Genomic DNA, 15,792 nt, shown 5'->3' on the forward strand with positions numbered 1-15,792 from the left:
GTTTTTATACCTGTGGCCATGGAGGTGATTGGAACACCTGAATCCAATGTTTTGGAGGGCTGTCCCATCACTTTTGGCAATATAGTGTATATATATATATATATATATATATACACACACACACAGTACATACATAAAAACCACATTCTAGATATAGTAGATTTATAAATAATACTTGCTTGAGATCTGTGCTCATGAGAACTTTAGATAAGCAAATGTAATCCAAAAAATGATCATTAACATTTAGCCAACATTTTACAACAACAAAAACAACTACATACAATACTGGAATTACTTACCCAAAACAATAAATTGAAGGCAAACTGCATATACTTGAGCACTTTGATACACTTGCTAATTTTTGTCCAATGGTTTGGAGCGGTGTCCCAATACTTTTGGCAATATAGTGTATTTAAAAAGAATAAAAGAGTGTTTTGAAATCACATAAACATGTTAAAGATTATATGGGATATGTATTCCTACAAGTAGTGGATGTATGCTTGCATACATGTTAGATGTGTGCAAGAAACCAGGTGTTATGCTGTGGAAAGGTACTTATTAAATGGTTAAATTCAAGAACCAAAATGTACTGCTCCTTAGATGTAGTAGTTGCATCAGTTTTCTGGCTTATTTTCCTGTTTTTTGAAACTAGTGATCCTGCCAAAAGCAAACTGAATGCAGTTGAATGTGTGCTATGTTTCTCATTTACACAAGTCATAAGAGAACGGAAGCTTCACTGACTAATGGATTGAGAGCTAGGAAGAGGTGGAGCTTCTGAATTTTTCACTTTTTTTTTAACCATAAAGCATATTTATTTACATCAGACACAATTCCTTACATAAACATATACAGTGATGCTGGAGAAATTAATTTCTAAATCAAGCAAATTGTTGAATCTTTGCAAAGCAAACCTATTCAAACATATTTGTTTTGCTTACAGTGATTCATACAATTTGTGACTGCTTGGAAGTTTGAATTGACTAATTCTCTACAGATGAGACAAATATGCAATATTTTGAGGAATCCAAAATTAGCTATACAGCAGTTTCTCCCGAAATTATTAGTATGCATACATAGCCAGATGCTGGACTACAGCAACATGGAGGAGGAGACAACGCATTCTGTCTCCCTACCTTTTTTTGTATTGCTGATATTATGTTGCATTATCCCCTCCAGCCAGCAGAGGGCGAACAAAACCAAGCCAACCTATAGACTTCTACGTAGAGCAATATGAATCATGGGAGTTGTACTTCGAGATGTCAGCCATACAATGGGACCAGTGGACTCTTTATACTATAGTTTCCCAAAAGACACAAAGGATCTGGGGGAAGAGAGAGGCAGCTTTTAAGGAAAACTTCACTCTCTTCACGCCTTGGCCTCAGAGAGTGCAGATCTGTAGTCCGGGTTAGACTGCCCTGAGAGAAAGAGAGATATCCCTGTTTCACACTAGACACAACTGTGATGGAGCTGCACCATTGCTACAGAGGAACTGGAGTGTCCTCTCACCTGCTGCTTCCCACAGCAAGACTTCAGAGGCAACTCAGAGAGAAAGAGAGAGAGCAGGGGACCCATTTTACATCAAGCATCCAGCTGCATTGCCGGGTTATAGGGCTAATTGCCCAACATATGTGCTGTTTGTGGCAGGATGTTCAGCATACCATAATGTACTAGTGTCTTACCTGCTCTGCAATAATACCCTTCTTCCACCCCTCCCTCCAAAAATATAGCCTCTGTGCCATCATTGCTGCATTTCTATCACAAGTGCACCAACGCTCCTCAAAGGGCCCCAACAATAGCCAGAAGAACAGATTAAAGGACTGTCCCTCCTGTTGAGTCACTGTGCCCGCCTCTCTGATACCCTTTTCCTTACTACCATTTTCTCACAAACAATGTATGCCAGTCAGCCTAGGCCTAGCATAACTGCCATTAATCCACTCTGGCAGTATATTCCAGTATTTGATAGCTTAAAGTGATTCTAAAGGCTTATTTTTTTTAAATAAGTTACATGTCTATACTTACCTGCTGTCTGCAATGGCTTTGCACAGAGTAGCCTGGATCCTCCTCTTCTTGGGTCCCCCTGGACCCTTTCTCCTGTTGGGTGCCCCCACAGCAAGCAGCTTGCTATTGGATCACCCACTGCACCGTGAATCCATTGACACACGGAGCCGCAGCTTGGCCCTGCCCCTTCTCTCTTCTCTTTGGCTCATGGGCTGTAATAGATAGCAGTCAATGGCCGAAGAGGAGAGTCCTGGGATAGTTGAAACTCCAGTGCACATCGCTGGATCAAGAGGGGGCTTAGGTGAGTATTAGGGGGTCTGTGGTGGATTCTGCACAGAGAAGGTTTTTTACCATCATGCATAGAATACATGAAGGTAAAAAACCTTGAGCCTTTACAACCAGTTTAAGTTTCATTACTGCCACTGCTGCATCTAAGGCAGCATTGCTACTGTTTATGCTGATCTGGAAACCAAATGTAATTTTATATTTAGCCCTTACTACTCATCATTTTGCTTTTGTTGACAGTGTCACTACCATTGTTGACTCAGCCTTATGCTTGCTTTGTTATCAACTTTGATTAGAGACAATATATTAAGTTTGATTTTACTGATTTGTTTAATGCCTATTCCTTTAACAAGGTGGTATTGTTGATTGCCAAGTGTCACTCCCAGTTGGTTTTGTTTGTGCCAGTGTATGTCCATGAATTCAACCCAACGTGTCAGAAGAGCTACAGTCTTTTGTGCTGACACAATGCAGGACCACCACTAGTGGACAAGAGAAAATGACCCCCTTGTATGTCATGTGACTATCTAGGAGATAGTTGCAAAAACTATGCGAAAACATTTTAAAAGTTAAATTGGGGGGGAGGGGAATGCTCTAAAGGGACTACCTGCCCAAACTGAAGTTAGACTTTAATTAACTTTCACAAATTAAAACCACCACTTTTCAAATCTATAAGGAGTGAAAAATATATACTTCACTGAGGAACAAAGTAGAAGAGCAAAGACATTCCTTAACCCCTTAATGCCGGTGCCTCCTGGCTCTTTAAGGGGTTTCTGGTGCCCGGAGCTGGTGGCGAGGTCTATGATCATGTAACCGCTGTGATTGGCTGTCACATGGGTCACATAATTGGAAAGCTCCTGATAGCTTTCCATTAGGCACTGGCAAGTGTGCCGGGAGCATGCAGGGTGCATGCTCTCAGCACAGGTTTGTTTACATTTTGGTACTCAAATATGCAGCCTCTCAGTGTCAAGGCCCACCTGCCAAGTGGCCACATATTACTCCCAACGCAAAGAGGTTAAAATGGTAGGTAAAAATAGTAGAGAGCCTAAGCATCCAAACACAAAGTACTTTCCATATAAATGTATGATAATAAAAAGTGGCCATCATAGAAGGTTAGTAAACTGTGATGTGGGTGATGTAGCTGTTATTTCATGTTTAATTATAGTACCATAAACATTAATGAAAACTCTGTTTAATGAAATTTATTACAATTAAAATTCTAAATGAATATAAGCCCTGGTTCACACTGGTGCAACTTGTCATGACAAGTCACATCCTATTGCTGGCAATGGAACTGCTCAGATCGGTGCGACTCCAACTCCATTGGAGTCACACCAATTTTGAAAATAGTTACTGCATTATTTTTGGTGATTTCAGGCATCTGTTCATTAGGTCGCACAGATGTCAGGAAAACCGCATATGAAATTGCACCGGGTACGTGGCTTTGAAATTGCACTACTTCAGGTGAAATAGCACGATTTCAATGTCACATTTTGTGTGAAAGAGATTACATAATAAAAATTTGGATCCTTGAGATCCTTGAATTTAATAGTTGTTATGCCACATGTTAATGTGCTTTGCATTAAGGCAGTCCATACATCTGGCAAAGTACATGAATGAATGGGCCCTTTAAGTACCACAACAAAGTTGCTAGTATCTAATATGTACAAGCATACATGTATATCAAATAAATATAGCATAATGTGAGGTACAGTACTGGATACAATATTATATAGGAAATTAATCAAAACTAAATTTGAGGTGCTGTTTTTTGTTTTTTTTAATTACCTGACACATTTAAAAACCTTGACATTTTTTACTTTTTTTAAAATTCCATAAATGAAATTAAACATTAACATACTAATACAAATGAATATAAATTCCTGGTTTTGATTCTAATATGAAGGCTTTGACCGAGGGATAGTGTACCATGCTGATTGCTACTGGATCTTTAGCAAGTTCATAAATGCTGTACACGGCCGTTATTCACATGGCTGTAAATATGTACGTGGGTAGATACACTTTTGCAGTAAGCCATGTCTATTAGATCTTTAGGAAATCATTATAAAATAATCTAAAGGAATTCAGATTAGTTTTTAAAATCTATATGTCATACTGGCTGTAGAGTGGGACTTAAATCTTTGTTTCTCACCTTACTTTTCATGTCACTATGTTTGTTCCATACCTTTCAATGTCTCTTCTCTGTACTTAGTGGTAAAATTTACATAGTCCTCAAAGTAGCTTGGTTTTAATGGCCATATAAAAGGTTAAAGAAACAAACATCTTCCCATCCATTTAAACAATTGTGAAAGACAGGACCAATAGAAATTTCTGTCATTTTATATGACCCATGTTTAAAAAAAGTTGTATTTTCACACTAAAGAATTAAAATCTTACCTTTTCTGAAAGCGTTTACAAAGATTTCCTCTACTGCTGACCTTGCCTGTGTGAATTTCAGAAGAAAAAGAAGTCTTCCTGCCTTAAGAGGAAGTAGATAACTGAATATTTCCGTAGTAGAGGCAGAAGAGTTTTGCAGCTTGCTTTGAGTAACTGAGGGTGTAACTCTTCTTGCAAAACTGAAAAAACGTCCACAGTGACAGATAACAGCTGTTAACAGTATGTGACCGCCACTAAGAATATTCCAAAATTGCGGTCATACCTCTGAGGGTATGAAATGGTGTTTCTTACAGTAAAACGGTTTCAAGGCTAAAGCCAAACAAGCTGTCTTAAACTATATTAGTAAACCCTAACAATGAACATCTTTGATTTGTTTCCTTACGGTCTGTTTCATGGTAAAACTACAAAATCATTAGCCTTTATTTTGTGGAAATGGGACATTAGGTGGATAAAGTAATAGTGCAGCTCTAAAAGTATAGCATGAATAAATCAATAAATAGTATGAACATAGATGTGGATAACTCCAAAAAGTGTCCAATGACTAGGTATGCGTTTAAAACATAAAACTGTAAAAGGTGTGTACAAGTTCAAATGAATATAGTCAAAGTTCAAATCAACATCAAAGGTTATCGCCAGGTGACTCTGTTATTCCCAGTAAAATATAATATTATGCTCCGATAGTGTGCAGGAAATAGATAAATTGCGCACTCACCAGATGCACATATATATGTAGGCAATAAATGATGGTCTGTCAGGGATCCCCTCATAGGGTGGTACTGGGTACAGCCTGGGGTTAGATGGCCCTCCTTTGAGTTACAGGATGATGATAAGCCGGAGGTTCTCTTTAGGAAACGTATAGATCAAACTCTTCCAGACACTGGGATAGTTACCAGGGAGATTCTGGGGGTTTAAAATGCCCTCTCCCCTGTGACCTCCACTCAGCACTCCAAGTGTTGGGTGGAGGTCACAGGGGAGAGGGCACTTTAATCCCACAGAATCTTCATTGTAAAGAAATCCAAGAAGACATCAAAAACGTTACAAAACTCCAACCGCATACAAAAAGATATTCTTAGCACCAGTCTGTAGTATTTCCCCTTTACATCTAAATAGAAATTTTGGCTCCTCTCATGTTGTGAAAAGATTTTAACAACTTCAGTCTGACTGAACAAGCTTTTGATAAGGGTGCTTTCACATGGACTTTCCAATTAGGTCATCAGTTATTCAGGCGTTCTTGATCAGAAATTTCATGCAAATATGTGGATGAGGGGATGTAAATGGACCTTTGTCCATTTATATCAGACTGCCTACGAGTTCATCTAGGTCCAGAAAATAAAAGGACCTGCGTCCTTTTCTCTTTTTTCAGAGCTAAACATGGCTACAGAGGTAGCCTGATCTAAACGAATGCAAGTCCATTTATATTTGGCAGCCCATAGATCATAAGTTCGCCACAGTCTGCTGTCAAAATGCAAACAAAAACTGACCAGAGCAGATGTCACAGAACTGACATTTGTTCTGTTCATGGAACCCCTGCTGAACAGGTGTCTTGGAAATTTGCTTTGAACGAATTTCTCCTTACCGTGACTACTCGCAGTTGGATGCGCAGAAATCCCCCATAAAGCTGTGCGAATCTCGCTTACCGCGACTTCAGCTAAACTACACGATTCCTGCCCCTCCAACTGGGTTAGCTATCTTGAGATGTGGAGAGAAAAGGAGCTCCTGTTACCTAAGAATAATCAGGCGACACTCTCAGGCTGCTGTTGGAATTCACATAGATGCGGATCCAACTCTAGCCTCCGATTTTTATTTACAAGCAGACACACGCCCCCCACATGAATAAGGTCAATCCCCTCCCACAGAACAATGCATGGGGAATGCCTATACACAGGATGTACATTCCGATTGGAGCGTAGCCTTTCCTCTTATCTATCACCGGTCCTCCCCCCATGAGCTCTCTATGGAGCATACTTCCTGTCCTAGCTCCTAGTGGTATGTAAATTCTCTGTACAAGCATCCCCTAGATTAAACATCAGTCTGTATCTGAATGGGCCCGATACGATCTTTATTAAACCACATCCATCCAGATACAGTTTCAGGTTGGTAATGGCTTGTAAGATATACATGAGCCTACACACGGAGTTTGCACTGCTTGGCGCCTTGCGGTACGGAGTCCATGTGGTACTATGCTGCTGATATGTGGATACAGGCCCGCGGCCTACCGCCGGCAGCGTTCGCATCGAATGCCGTGGTGGTATACACGCCAGTCTATAAGCGCAGATCTGCCATCTCATCCATTACCGAGCTGTGTACTGTAATACATACATTGTACATGTGCATGGCCCAATTGCAGCCTTCAGAGCTTTAATTAAGCCACACGAGAGACATATGAATAACACTAATATATGACACATTTAAAGTTCAACCAAAAATACAAAATTTCCATGACACAGGGTAGAGGTGAAAGGAACTTTGGGTTAAAGTTACTTGTTCTTTATACTGATCATTGGAAGACGGATGACCTAAAAAATCCAACTGAAGGTTCTCTACATGTATTGTTTGTTTCTTTTAACTGAATTTCAGATTCCAAAAGATCATAGATGTTTTCCTCTGGGGGCATGGTCCTTGAAAAAGGGCAGTAAAGCAGTTGTTTGAGTTATGTGAAGGTAAGATTTCTTTGTCATTTTTGTTGAAAAATAGGATTTTTTTTACCCCTTTGGCTAAATGCATGGGAGGCAATTGTAAAGGCAAAATTAGGATGGTTTTTGGTGATTCTAATAGGGTGAAATGGACCCTATAGGGTTAGTTCACGTTTTCCAATAGATTGCCTCTACAGGCAGGGGGTGCCTGTTAATGAAAAACAATTTTGAAGTTTGATTAAAAAATGCTCCTGCTGCAGGTGTAGGCTGTTTACTGTACATACCTCCCAAAGCCTGGCTGAAATACTTTCAGAAATGGCAACCCCCACCTCCTTCTTTGTTGTTAGGACATCACTAAGATTATCCTGGCCATTACTGCTTGCCTCCACTAATGGTGGCTATTAGAGTTGTAATGTGAACAAATGAGTGGCCAGCATAACCTTTGTTTGAATGTAACCACTCATCTGAGCGGTTACATGTGAATAGTGCCTTGACTGATCCTGGAAGCAACCGGTGTGCACCCAGGGTCAGTGTTTCTGAAGCGCTGTGGCCACACACACTGGTCACAGGTTATATGTGGCCATAGCACAGAGTGTTGCTACATCCAGAAGCAGTGTTTAGCCACCTTTGAGTGCAACAAACTATCTACACTCATGCGACCGTGTGAATATAACCTTAGAGAAGCTCACACAGCAGGATGACCTTGTCATTGTCAGTCTGATTTTACTGGCACGATCTCTAGGTAAGGAACTTTTCAATAGTTTTGAAAAAAAGGTTTGCCAAAGAGAACTGTATACAGTAAGGCATGATGCCACACAAACTTGGATTTAGGATGTACATACACTTTTATGTAACTCAAGCTCCATTTTACATTTTATGTGTTTCTTTTTTTAACTTGAGATGGTGTGAACAGATGTCTGCCGGAACATTGGATGACTTTACCAGTTCACTGGCACTTCCTCCTCCCTGGTGGGGGTGGGTTTCCCTACTTATTACCTCTCTCAGTCTTTAGTTGTAGAGATCAGCACATGTCTGCCAGCATCAGGCCGATATTTTCAGGGTTTTTTTTACCTTGTGGTAAGTAATGCTCATTTGCTTTAGCTTGAGTGGCCTCAGGCAGTGATGAAAAATGCTGCTGGGCCTAGCAGGCAATTCGTTTTTCCACTGGCTTTTGTTCCACCCTCCTTTCTCCATCCATGGAGGGCTATCCTTCACATACTGGCATAGTAGCCTTCATCAGTAGTACTTACCTTTATATGCATAGATGGAGTATATAAATTAATTGCTGTTGATACTACACATGTACGCAGGTGCAGTCTTGTTTCTCTACTGTAGGTGGTGCTCATCCAGCATGGCAATACAGCTGGAGGGGAGGTCCAGATAGACTTATCTTCTCTATGATACCCTTGGTTCCCTGGACCAGCATTCCAGTTGGTTGCATCCAGGTGACCCTGGTGGCCATCTTGGGTCACAGAGAGTCTATTTAAAGTCCCTGCCCCCTGGTTTTGGAGCTTATTTGCGAAATTGCTGGTGAGAGTATTTCAGGGACAGCGCTAGCTGTAAGGACAGGTGATGGAGGAGTAGGGACAGCTGAGGGCCTACTCCAGCAAGTTCCTTTTTGGGTTTGACTAGCTAGGCCGCATTCCGACCCCTTGGCATGAATTGTCTTCAGTTCGGGCCTGCTACCACTGACTCACCTGTGCATTGACTATAATTTCCCAGTCGGGAGAGCTTCCTCACTGGGTTGTTGTACTGTTTGCAAAGTTCTCCAATACATCGGTTACTGCATCAAAGGCCTCTGTATACTTACTGCTGCCGCACCACGCTGCACCTACCTAACACACATATAATAAGATACCTTACTCAAATAAACAGAATTAAAATAAAAAAGAAATATAAGATATCTAAAAAAACAATATATTCCCTTTAATAAAGAAAATACAAGGATAACATTACCCAATTTTTAATACATATTTATTTAAACATTGCAACAAGTCATTATCAAAACACTTTCAGGAAGGTAATTTCCTAAATATTAGAGTACCTGAGACTAGGTAACCCTTATAAAGTCATTTACAATTATATCAGCCAGCAGAAGAATAGTTTACTACACTGCTGCAATAGAAACTTCTTTTGGTTGTTTTTTTCACTGAACATTTGGTTGTCTTTATACACAACAGCGTGTTTCCTTCTGGAATACAGGTCTTTTTATTTTTATAACATTATTTTTCATATTGTCTTCATTGTCTTTCAAGGACCTGCAAAACAAATAAATCCTAACTAAAGTTCAAGGTATTTATTATATTACAGACCTTTATTTGACACAGACACCTCCAAATGTATTCATTATATTTTTGTATTTTTGATTTTCATAAGAAAGAAAGTTTAGTAAACAGAAAAATGTTTGAAAACACACTAAGCCCTGATTCAAATGATGCATCTTCAGGTAAGACATGTGATTTACAAATCGCACCTGAAGTTGCATCTAATATATTTCTATGGCACTGTCTTAATCAGTGCGATTTGGAGTAGCATGATTTAAAAAAATAGTTCCTGCACTGCTTTTTTCATTTCAAATTATGATATATATATTTGAAAATTGATCGGTTGAGATCCTAAAATGCCAGACGCTGGCATGAGGTATGGTGGTTGTAACGGAACCAGAACCCAGAGTTTTTCCGTTATAGCACAACTTCCCCTGTCCGAACACCATCCACGGACCACGCCCTGGAAATCCCTCAGGAAAATAGACAACACCCAGCTCTTACTAAAACAGGAAGCCAACAAACTTTATTTTACACAAAACACAGAATATATACAGAGGGCGGGGAAACACAACCAGGAACAAGAAATACATCATCAGCCCACCCTCTCAGTGGGAAGGGCTACAGTATAGGCAGGAAACACCTCATCACCCCTCCCCATCCAACCAGACACAGAACAATGGGTTGCAACCATGTGGCAAAGGACATTGACCAACCCCCACACCAATACACAAACAGTACATCCCATAATAGTTCGCTGCACAGGAAGACACAGCACCATGGGGGGTAGCACATGGTAAACAGACAATGGTCAGCCATGTGGCCTAGACAAAGTAACACACACTATACACAGGACTCAGACATTCACATACACACCCTGTAACCCTTAACAGGCACAGGGTGGGTTAAACATAATGATTTGGGGAGATGATACAGAGGTCCCCGAAACCCAAAAGTCACTCCCGTCACATATCTCCCCTTTCGGCAGGAGACTAACACAGGAGTATATCCCAGACGGATGTACTCTGAAGTTAGTCTGCACCTCCAGTCTCTCAATGCCAGCACCCACATAGTACCGCATGCAAATTGTCCCACACCAAGTGTTACTCACCCAGCCAACCATTGCTCCTGGGGTTGCTCTCCCAGGAATGGCATCCGTGACTTCCGATGGTGCCTGGCCCGTTCCCCTGGGGTTGGGTAGCACTTGCCTTTGTCCATACCAGCAGCTTGGATGGCGCCCTTTCCAAAGCACCTCCCAAATCCGCTGCCTGAGCTCCAGGTACTGATCCGTAGACACAGTCCTGGGGTATGTTGCAAGAACAGTCTGTAGTAGCCCTGGGAACTCGGATGCCAGGTCCATATCTCCACTGGGGTGACTGACGTCTTTTCCTGCTCTTGAATCCCGGTGGTGGTTTGGATGTGTTTACAGCTGGAAGCACAATCCCACCGCTTGCCACCAATGTAACGGAACCGGAACCCAGACCGCACTGAGTTTTTCCATTATAGCACAACTTCCCCTGTCCGAACACCATCCACGGACCACGCCCTGGAAATCCCTCAGGAAAATAGACAACACCCAGCTCTTACTAAAACAGGAAGCCAACAAACTTTATTTTACACAAAACACAGAATATATACAGAGGGCGGGGAAACACAACCAGGAACAAGAAATACATCATCAGCCCACCCTCTCAGTGGGAAGGGCTACAGTATAGGCAGGAAACACCTCATCACCCCTCCCCATCCAACAAGACACAGAACAATGGGATGCAACCATGTGGCAAAGGACATTGACCAACCCCCACACCAATACACAAACAGTACATCCCATAATAGTTCGCTGCATAGGAAGACACAGCACCATGGGGGGTAGCACATGGTAAACAGACAATGGTCAGCCATGTGGCCTAGACAAAGTAACACACACTATACACAGGACTCAGACATTCACATACACACCCTGTAACCCTTAACAGGCACAGGGTGGGTTAAACATAATGATTTGGGGAGATGATACAGAGGTCCCCCGAAACCCAAAAGTCACTCCCGTCACAGTGGTGATCAGGATGCTGGTATGGGGTATATGGCAGGGATCAAGATGCTGGTATGACATATGAGATGATCAGGACACTGGGATGGGGCATGGCGGTGATCAAAACGTTGGTATGAGGTATGGCGATGGTCAGAACATTGGTGTGAGGTATGGCAGTGATCAGGATACTGGTATGGGGTATATGGCAGTGATCAGGATGCTGGAATGGCATATTAGGTGATCAGCAAATTGGCATGGGGTCTGGGGGTGATCAGGATGCTGGTATAGGGAATGGCGGTGACCAGGATGCTAGTATGGCATATGGGGTGATCAGAACGCTGGTATGGGGTATGACGGTGATCAGAATGCTGGTATGGCAGCGATCAGGACGCTGGTATTGTGTATGGCGGTGTTAAGGGCACTGATATGGCATATGTTGTTTTTGCCTCACCCATTGTCCCATCTGTGCTGTGATTTGGCACAGCACAAGCTGATCAGCGGGTCCCAGCCAATGACTGATGGCTGGGACCTGCTGATCGGCTCAGCAAATCACAGAACAGTTCCCAGTGTTGATAAACAATACTTGGACTGTCCATAGAGAAGCAAACTTGCTGGGTTTTTTTCTCTGTAAAGCAAAACCCCTTAATCGCCCCTAGATGATAACCCTTTTCCTTCCATTGTCATTAGTACAGTGACAGGGTATAGTATTAGCACTGATCACTGTAATAGTGTCACTATTGATGACAGAGTCAGTTAGTGTACTCCCAAGCCAGCTTCAGCTAGTGTCAGATTACCCACCACACTATCACAGCCTCACTACAAGTTGCTGATCGCCGCTATCACTAGTATATATAAAAAAAGAATAAAAATTAAAGTATATATACCATAGTTTGTAGACGCTATAACTTTCATGCAAACCAAATAATATACACTTATTGGGAATTTTTTTTACCAAAGCCAAGTAACAGAATACATTTTGGCCTAAATTTGTAAAGAAATTTGGTCTTTTTTCGTTTATATAATAAAAAATAAAAAAAACACAGTGGTGATCAAATACCGCCAAAAGAAAGCTCTATTTGTGTGAAAAAATATTAATTTCATTTGAGTGCAGCACTGCATGACCACGCATTTGTCAGTTAATGTAGTGCAGTTCCATATAGCAAAAAATGGCCTGGTCATGAAGGGGGTAAAAGAGGGCAAGTGATTAAACATGTTTGGCTTTTATGAAACAACCTATAATTTTTGTAAAGGTATTCTCACCTATATGGCTGCTGCAGCTCTAAAATCAACAACTTTATAATTTTAGAATGGTACTCACTCTGTACTGTTACTTTTTGCTTTTAGGAGGTCATGAAGTTGATGTTAAATTTCTGAAAAATACAAATGACACACTTTCCACCATCTCCAGTTCTCTGTCAACTAGGGGCGGACTGACCATTTGGAAACTTGGGCACTGCCCGAGGGCCCCGGGTCAGTAGGGGGCCCCATGAGATGCCCCTGGTACCTTTTTCATAGGCTTTTTTGAGTTTGGGCAGGGACACAGGGGCCCCATGATCCCTTATTGCCCAGGGGCCCCATGAGTTGTCAGTCCGCCCCTGCTGTCAACACAAGACCAACAGGAACAGTGGCTTTTCATTACTAACCCACTCACCAATGTCATTTAGCATTGAAGCAGGGAGTGGGTTATTAATCATGAGCTGCTGTCACTATCTGTGACAGAGGTTAGGAACAAGTTTTAATCCATGAGCTTTGCTGTAAAATGTGGACATTAGATTTTACATCCCCCTTTATGTATGTGCTTGTAAATGATAAAACAGACCCTCCAGATCTTGTGAAAATCCAAATAAAAACATTGAAACTGGTAGGGTATGTAGCCAGGATCTGCTGTGGGGGGGGGGGGGAGGGGGCAGAAATAAGAACTGTTGAGGCAAGGACATTTAATTTAACCGATACTCCCAGTCCAAGACACTAAACCTATATCAGGAATTATAAACTGGAATGTGCTTGTTTGATTGTTTGATTGTACATGTATTAGTGCGCTTGAGACAAAAACAATCATGGACAGTACTCATTTGTTTCTGTATTTGTTACCAATATACAAAGATGAAGTGAGAATCTGCAATTTGCCATCCAAGGTACTCAATAGAGATGAGCAAATTATTCAAAAATTCGATTCGGCTGATTCGCCTAATTTGCGGGAGAAATTCGATTCGATGCGAATTTATTCGCTGCGAATTTAACTTATTAAAAGGGTTTCTAGGCTTCAGAGAGCCTTTATATTAGTGCAGAACACTGTACCTTTAATTTAAATGCCCTTGGAGTCTGCTGGGGAAGAGAAATAATACTGACAGTCAGTATGACATGCAGATGAGTGCCGTCAATCTTAGAATCACCGCACACTTCACTCATTTGGGCAGTCACGGGGCACGACGAAGAAGAAGAAGAAGAAGAATGAAAAGAAGAAGAATGAAAAGAAGAAGAAAAAGAATGAAAAGAAGAATGAGAAGAAGAATGAAAAGAAGAATGAAAAGGAGAATGAAAAGAAGAATGAGAAGAATGAAAAGAAGAATGAAAAGAAGAAGAAAAAGAATGAAAAGAAGAAGAAGAAGAATGAAAAGAAGAATGAAAAGAAGAAGAATGAAAAGAAGAATGAAAAGAAGAAGAAGAAGAATGAAAAGAAGAATGAAAAGAAGAATGAAAAGAAGAAGAAGAAGAATGAAAAGAAGAAGAAGAAGAAGAATGAAAAGAAGAATGAGAAGAAGAATGAAAAGAAGAATGAAAAGAAGAATGAAAAGAAGAATGAGAAGAATGAAAAGAAGAAGAAGAAGAATGAAAAGAAGAATGAGAAGAAGAATGAAAAGAAGAATGAGAAGAAGAATGAAAAGAAGAATGAAAAGAAGAATGAAAAGAAGAAGAAGAAGAATGAAAAGAAGAAGAAGAAGAATGAAAAGAAGAATGAAAAGAAGAAGAAGAAGAATGAAAAGAAGAAGAATGAAAAGAAGAAGAAGAATGAAAAGAAGAATGAGAAGAAGAATGAAAAGAAGAATGAGAAGAATGAAAAGAAGAATGAAAAGAAGAAGAAGAAGAATGAAAAGAAGAAGAAGAAGAATGAAAAGAAGAATGAAAAGAAGAAGAATGAAAAGAAGAAGAAGAAGAATGAAAAGAAGAAGAAGAATGAAAAGAAGAAGAAGAAGAATGAAAAGAAGAAGAAGAATGAAAAGAAGAAGAAGAAGAATGAAAAGAAGAAGAAGAATGAAAAGAAGCAGAAGAAGAAGAAGAAGAATGAAAAGAAGAAGAAGAATGAAAAGAAGAAGAATTCCAGTACAGCAAAAAGTGTATCTGCAGAGAACTCCGCTATTTCTGACAGTTCTCTGACAGTTCCTTCACATTTACAGCGGTTGAAACATTGTATCTATTTGTTTCCGAATAAAAACATCTGTATCCTAAATGGAAACAAATAGATACAATGTTTCAACCGCTGTAAATGTGAAGGAACTGTCAGAGAACTGTCAGAAATAGCGGAGCTCTCTGCAGTGACACTTTTTGCCGGCTGATCGGGGAAAATTCGATTCGTGCATCCGAAGTTTGCTAAAATTTGGATTTTCCTAATATTCGAAATGAATTCCACTTCGCCAAGTTCGATTCGCTCATCTCTAGTACTCAACAGAAGGTTCCCCACCTTGTAAATATGAAGATGTGAGGTGATGATGTTTTACTTTTTGTAAATAAACAAATGGAGAGGTCCACTGTTTTCATTTGCTGGCAAGCACAACAATTTGGCAAAATGGATAAAGAAAAAATGAGTTGGGAGAGAGTTAGAATTTAACTAACAATAATCAAAGTGTATGATGTAGCCTTGCAAATAGGGTTGAGCAAAGGGATTTTGGCAAATGTTATCACTGCAAAATATGGCATTTTGCCCCCAGCAGAGTTTAACGATGCAGAAAATCTTAATATTGCTTTTGAGCTGTTTAGGTAAAATTGTCTTGGAAAAAATATAGACTTTTTTTTTTATTTAGATGGTGGTTTTAAGCATTTTGGGGGGTTATGAATAGGCTAGTTTGTTTCCTTTAATGTATTGTTCTTAGATTTTTTTTGTGTGTGTGTATTTGATCAGTTTTGTGTACTGTGACTGTTTATACTTTTTTCATTTCTTTCACTGTTTTTACTTTCTATGAAAAAAATA

The 15,792-nt window shown here is 40.3% G+C and overlaps 2 protein-coding genes across 4 annotated transcripts in view; both read right to left on the reverse strand.

Annotated features, from left to right (window-relative positions):
- The window catches only part of LOC149469950 (leukocyte surface antigen CD53-like), a 51,990-nt gene extending 47,228 nt beyond the window's left edge, over positions 1-4,762 (reverse strand). The window contains exon 1 of the mRNA XM_089668154.1: positions 4,678-4,762. The gene's annotated coding sequence lies outside the window, so the exon portion shown is untranslated. The remainder of the gene's footprint in view (positions 1-4,677) is intronic.
- Positions 4,763-9,257: 4,495 nt separating this feature from the next.
- LOC149469951 (EF-hand calcium-binding domain-containing protein 4B-like) overlaps positions 9,258-15,792 on the reverse strand; it is a 133,764-nt gene continuing 127,229 nt past the window's right edge. For all 3 annotated transcript variants that reach the window (XM_089668176.1, XM_089668174.1, XM_089668165.1), the window contains exon 16: positions 9,258-9,568. In XM_089668176.1, the coding sequence (XP_089524302.1) occupies positions 9,478-9,568 (91 nt within the window). In that variant the 3' untranslated portion in view covers positions 9,258-9,477. The remainder of the gene's footprint in view (positions 9,569-15,792) is intronic.

This window comes from Staurois parvus, unplaced genomic scaffold (assembly GCF_062004578.1).
Source record: "Staurois parvus isolate SC_StPar_1 unplaced genomic scaffold, SC_StPar_1.0 ptg000056l, whole genome shotgun sequence".
NCBI lineage: Eukaryota > Metazoa > Chordata > Amphibia > Anura > Ranidae > Staurois > Staurois parvus.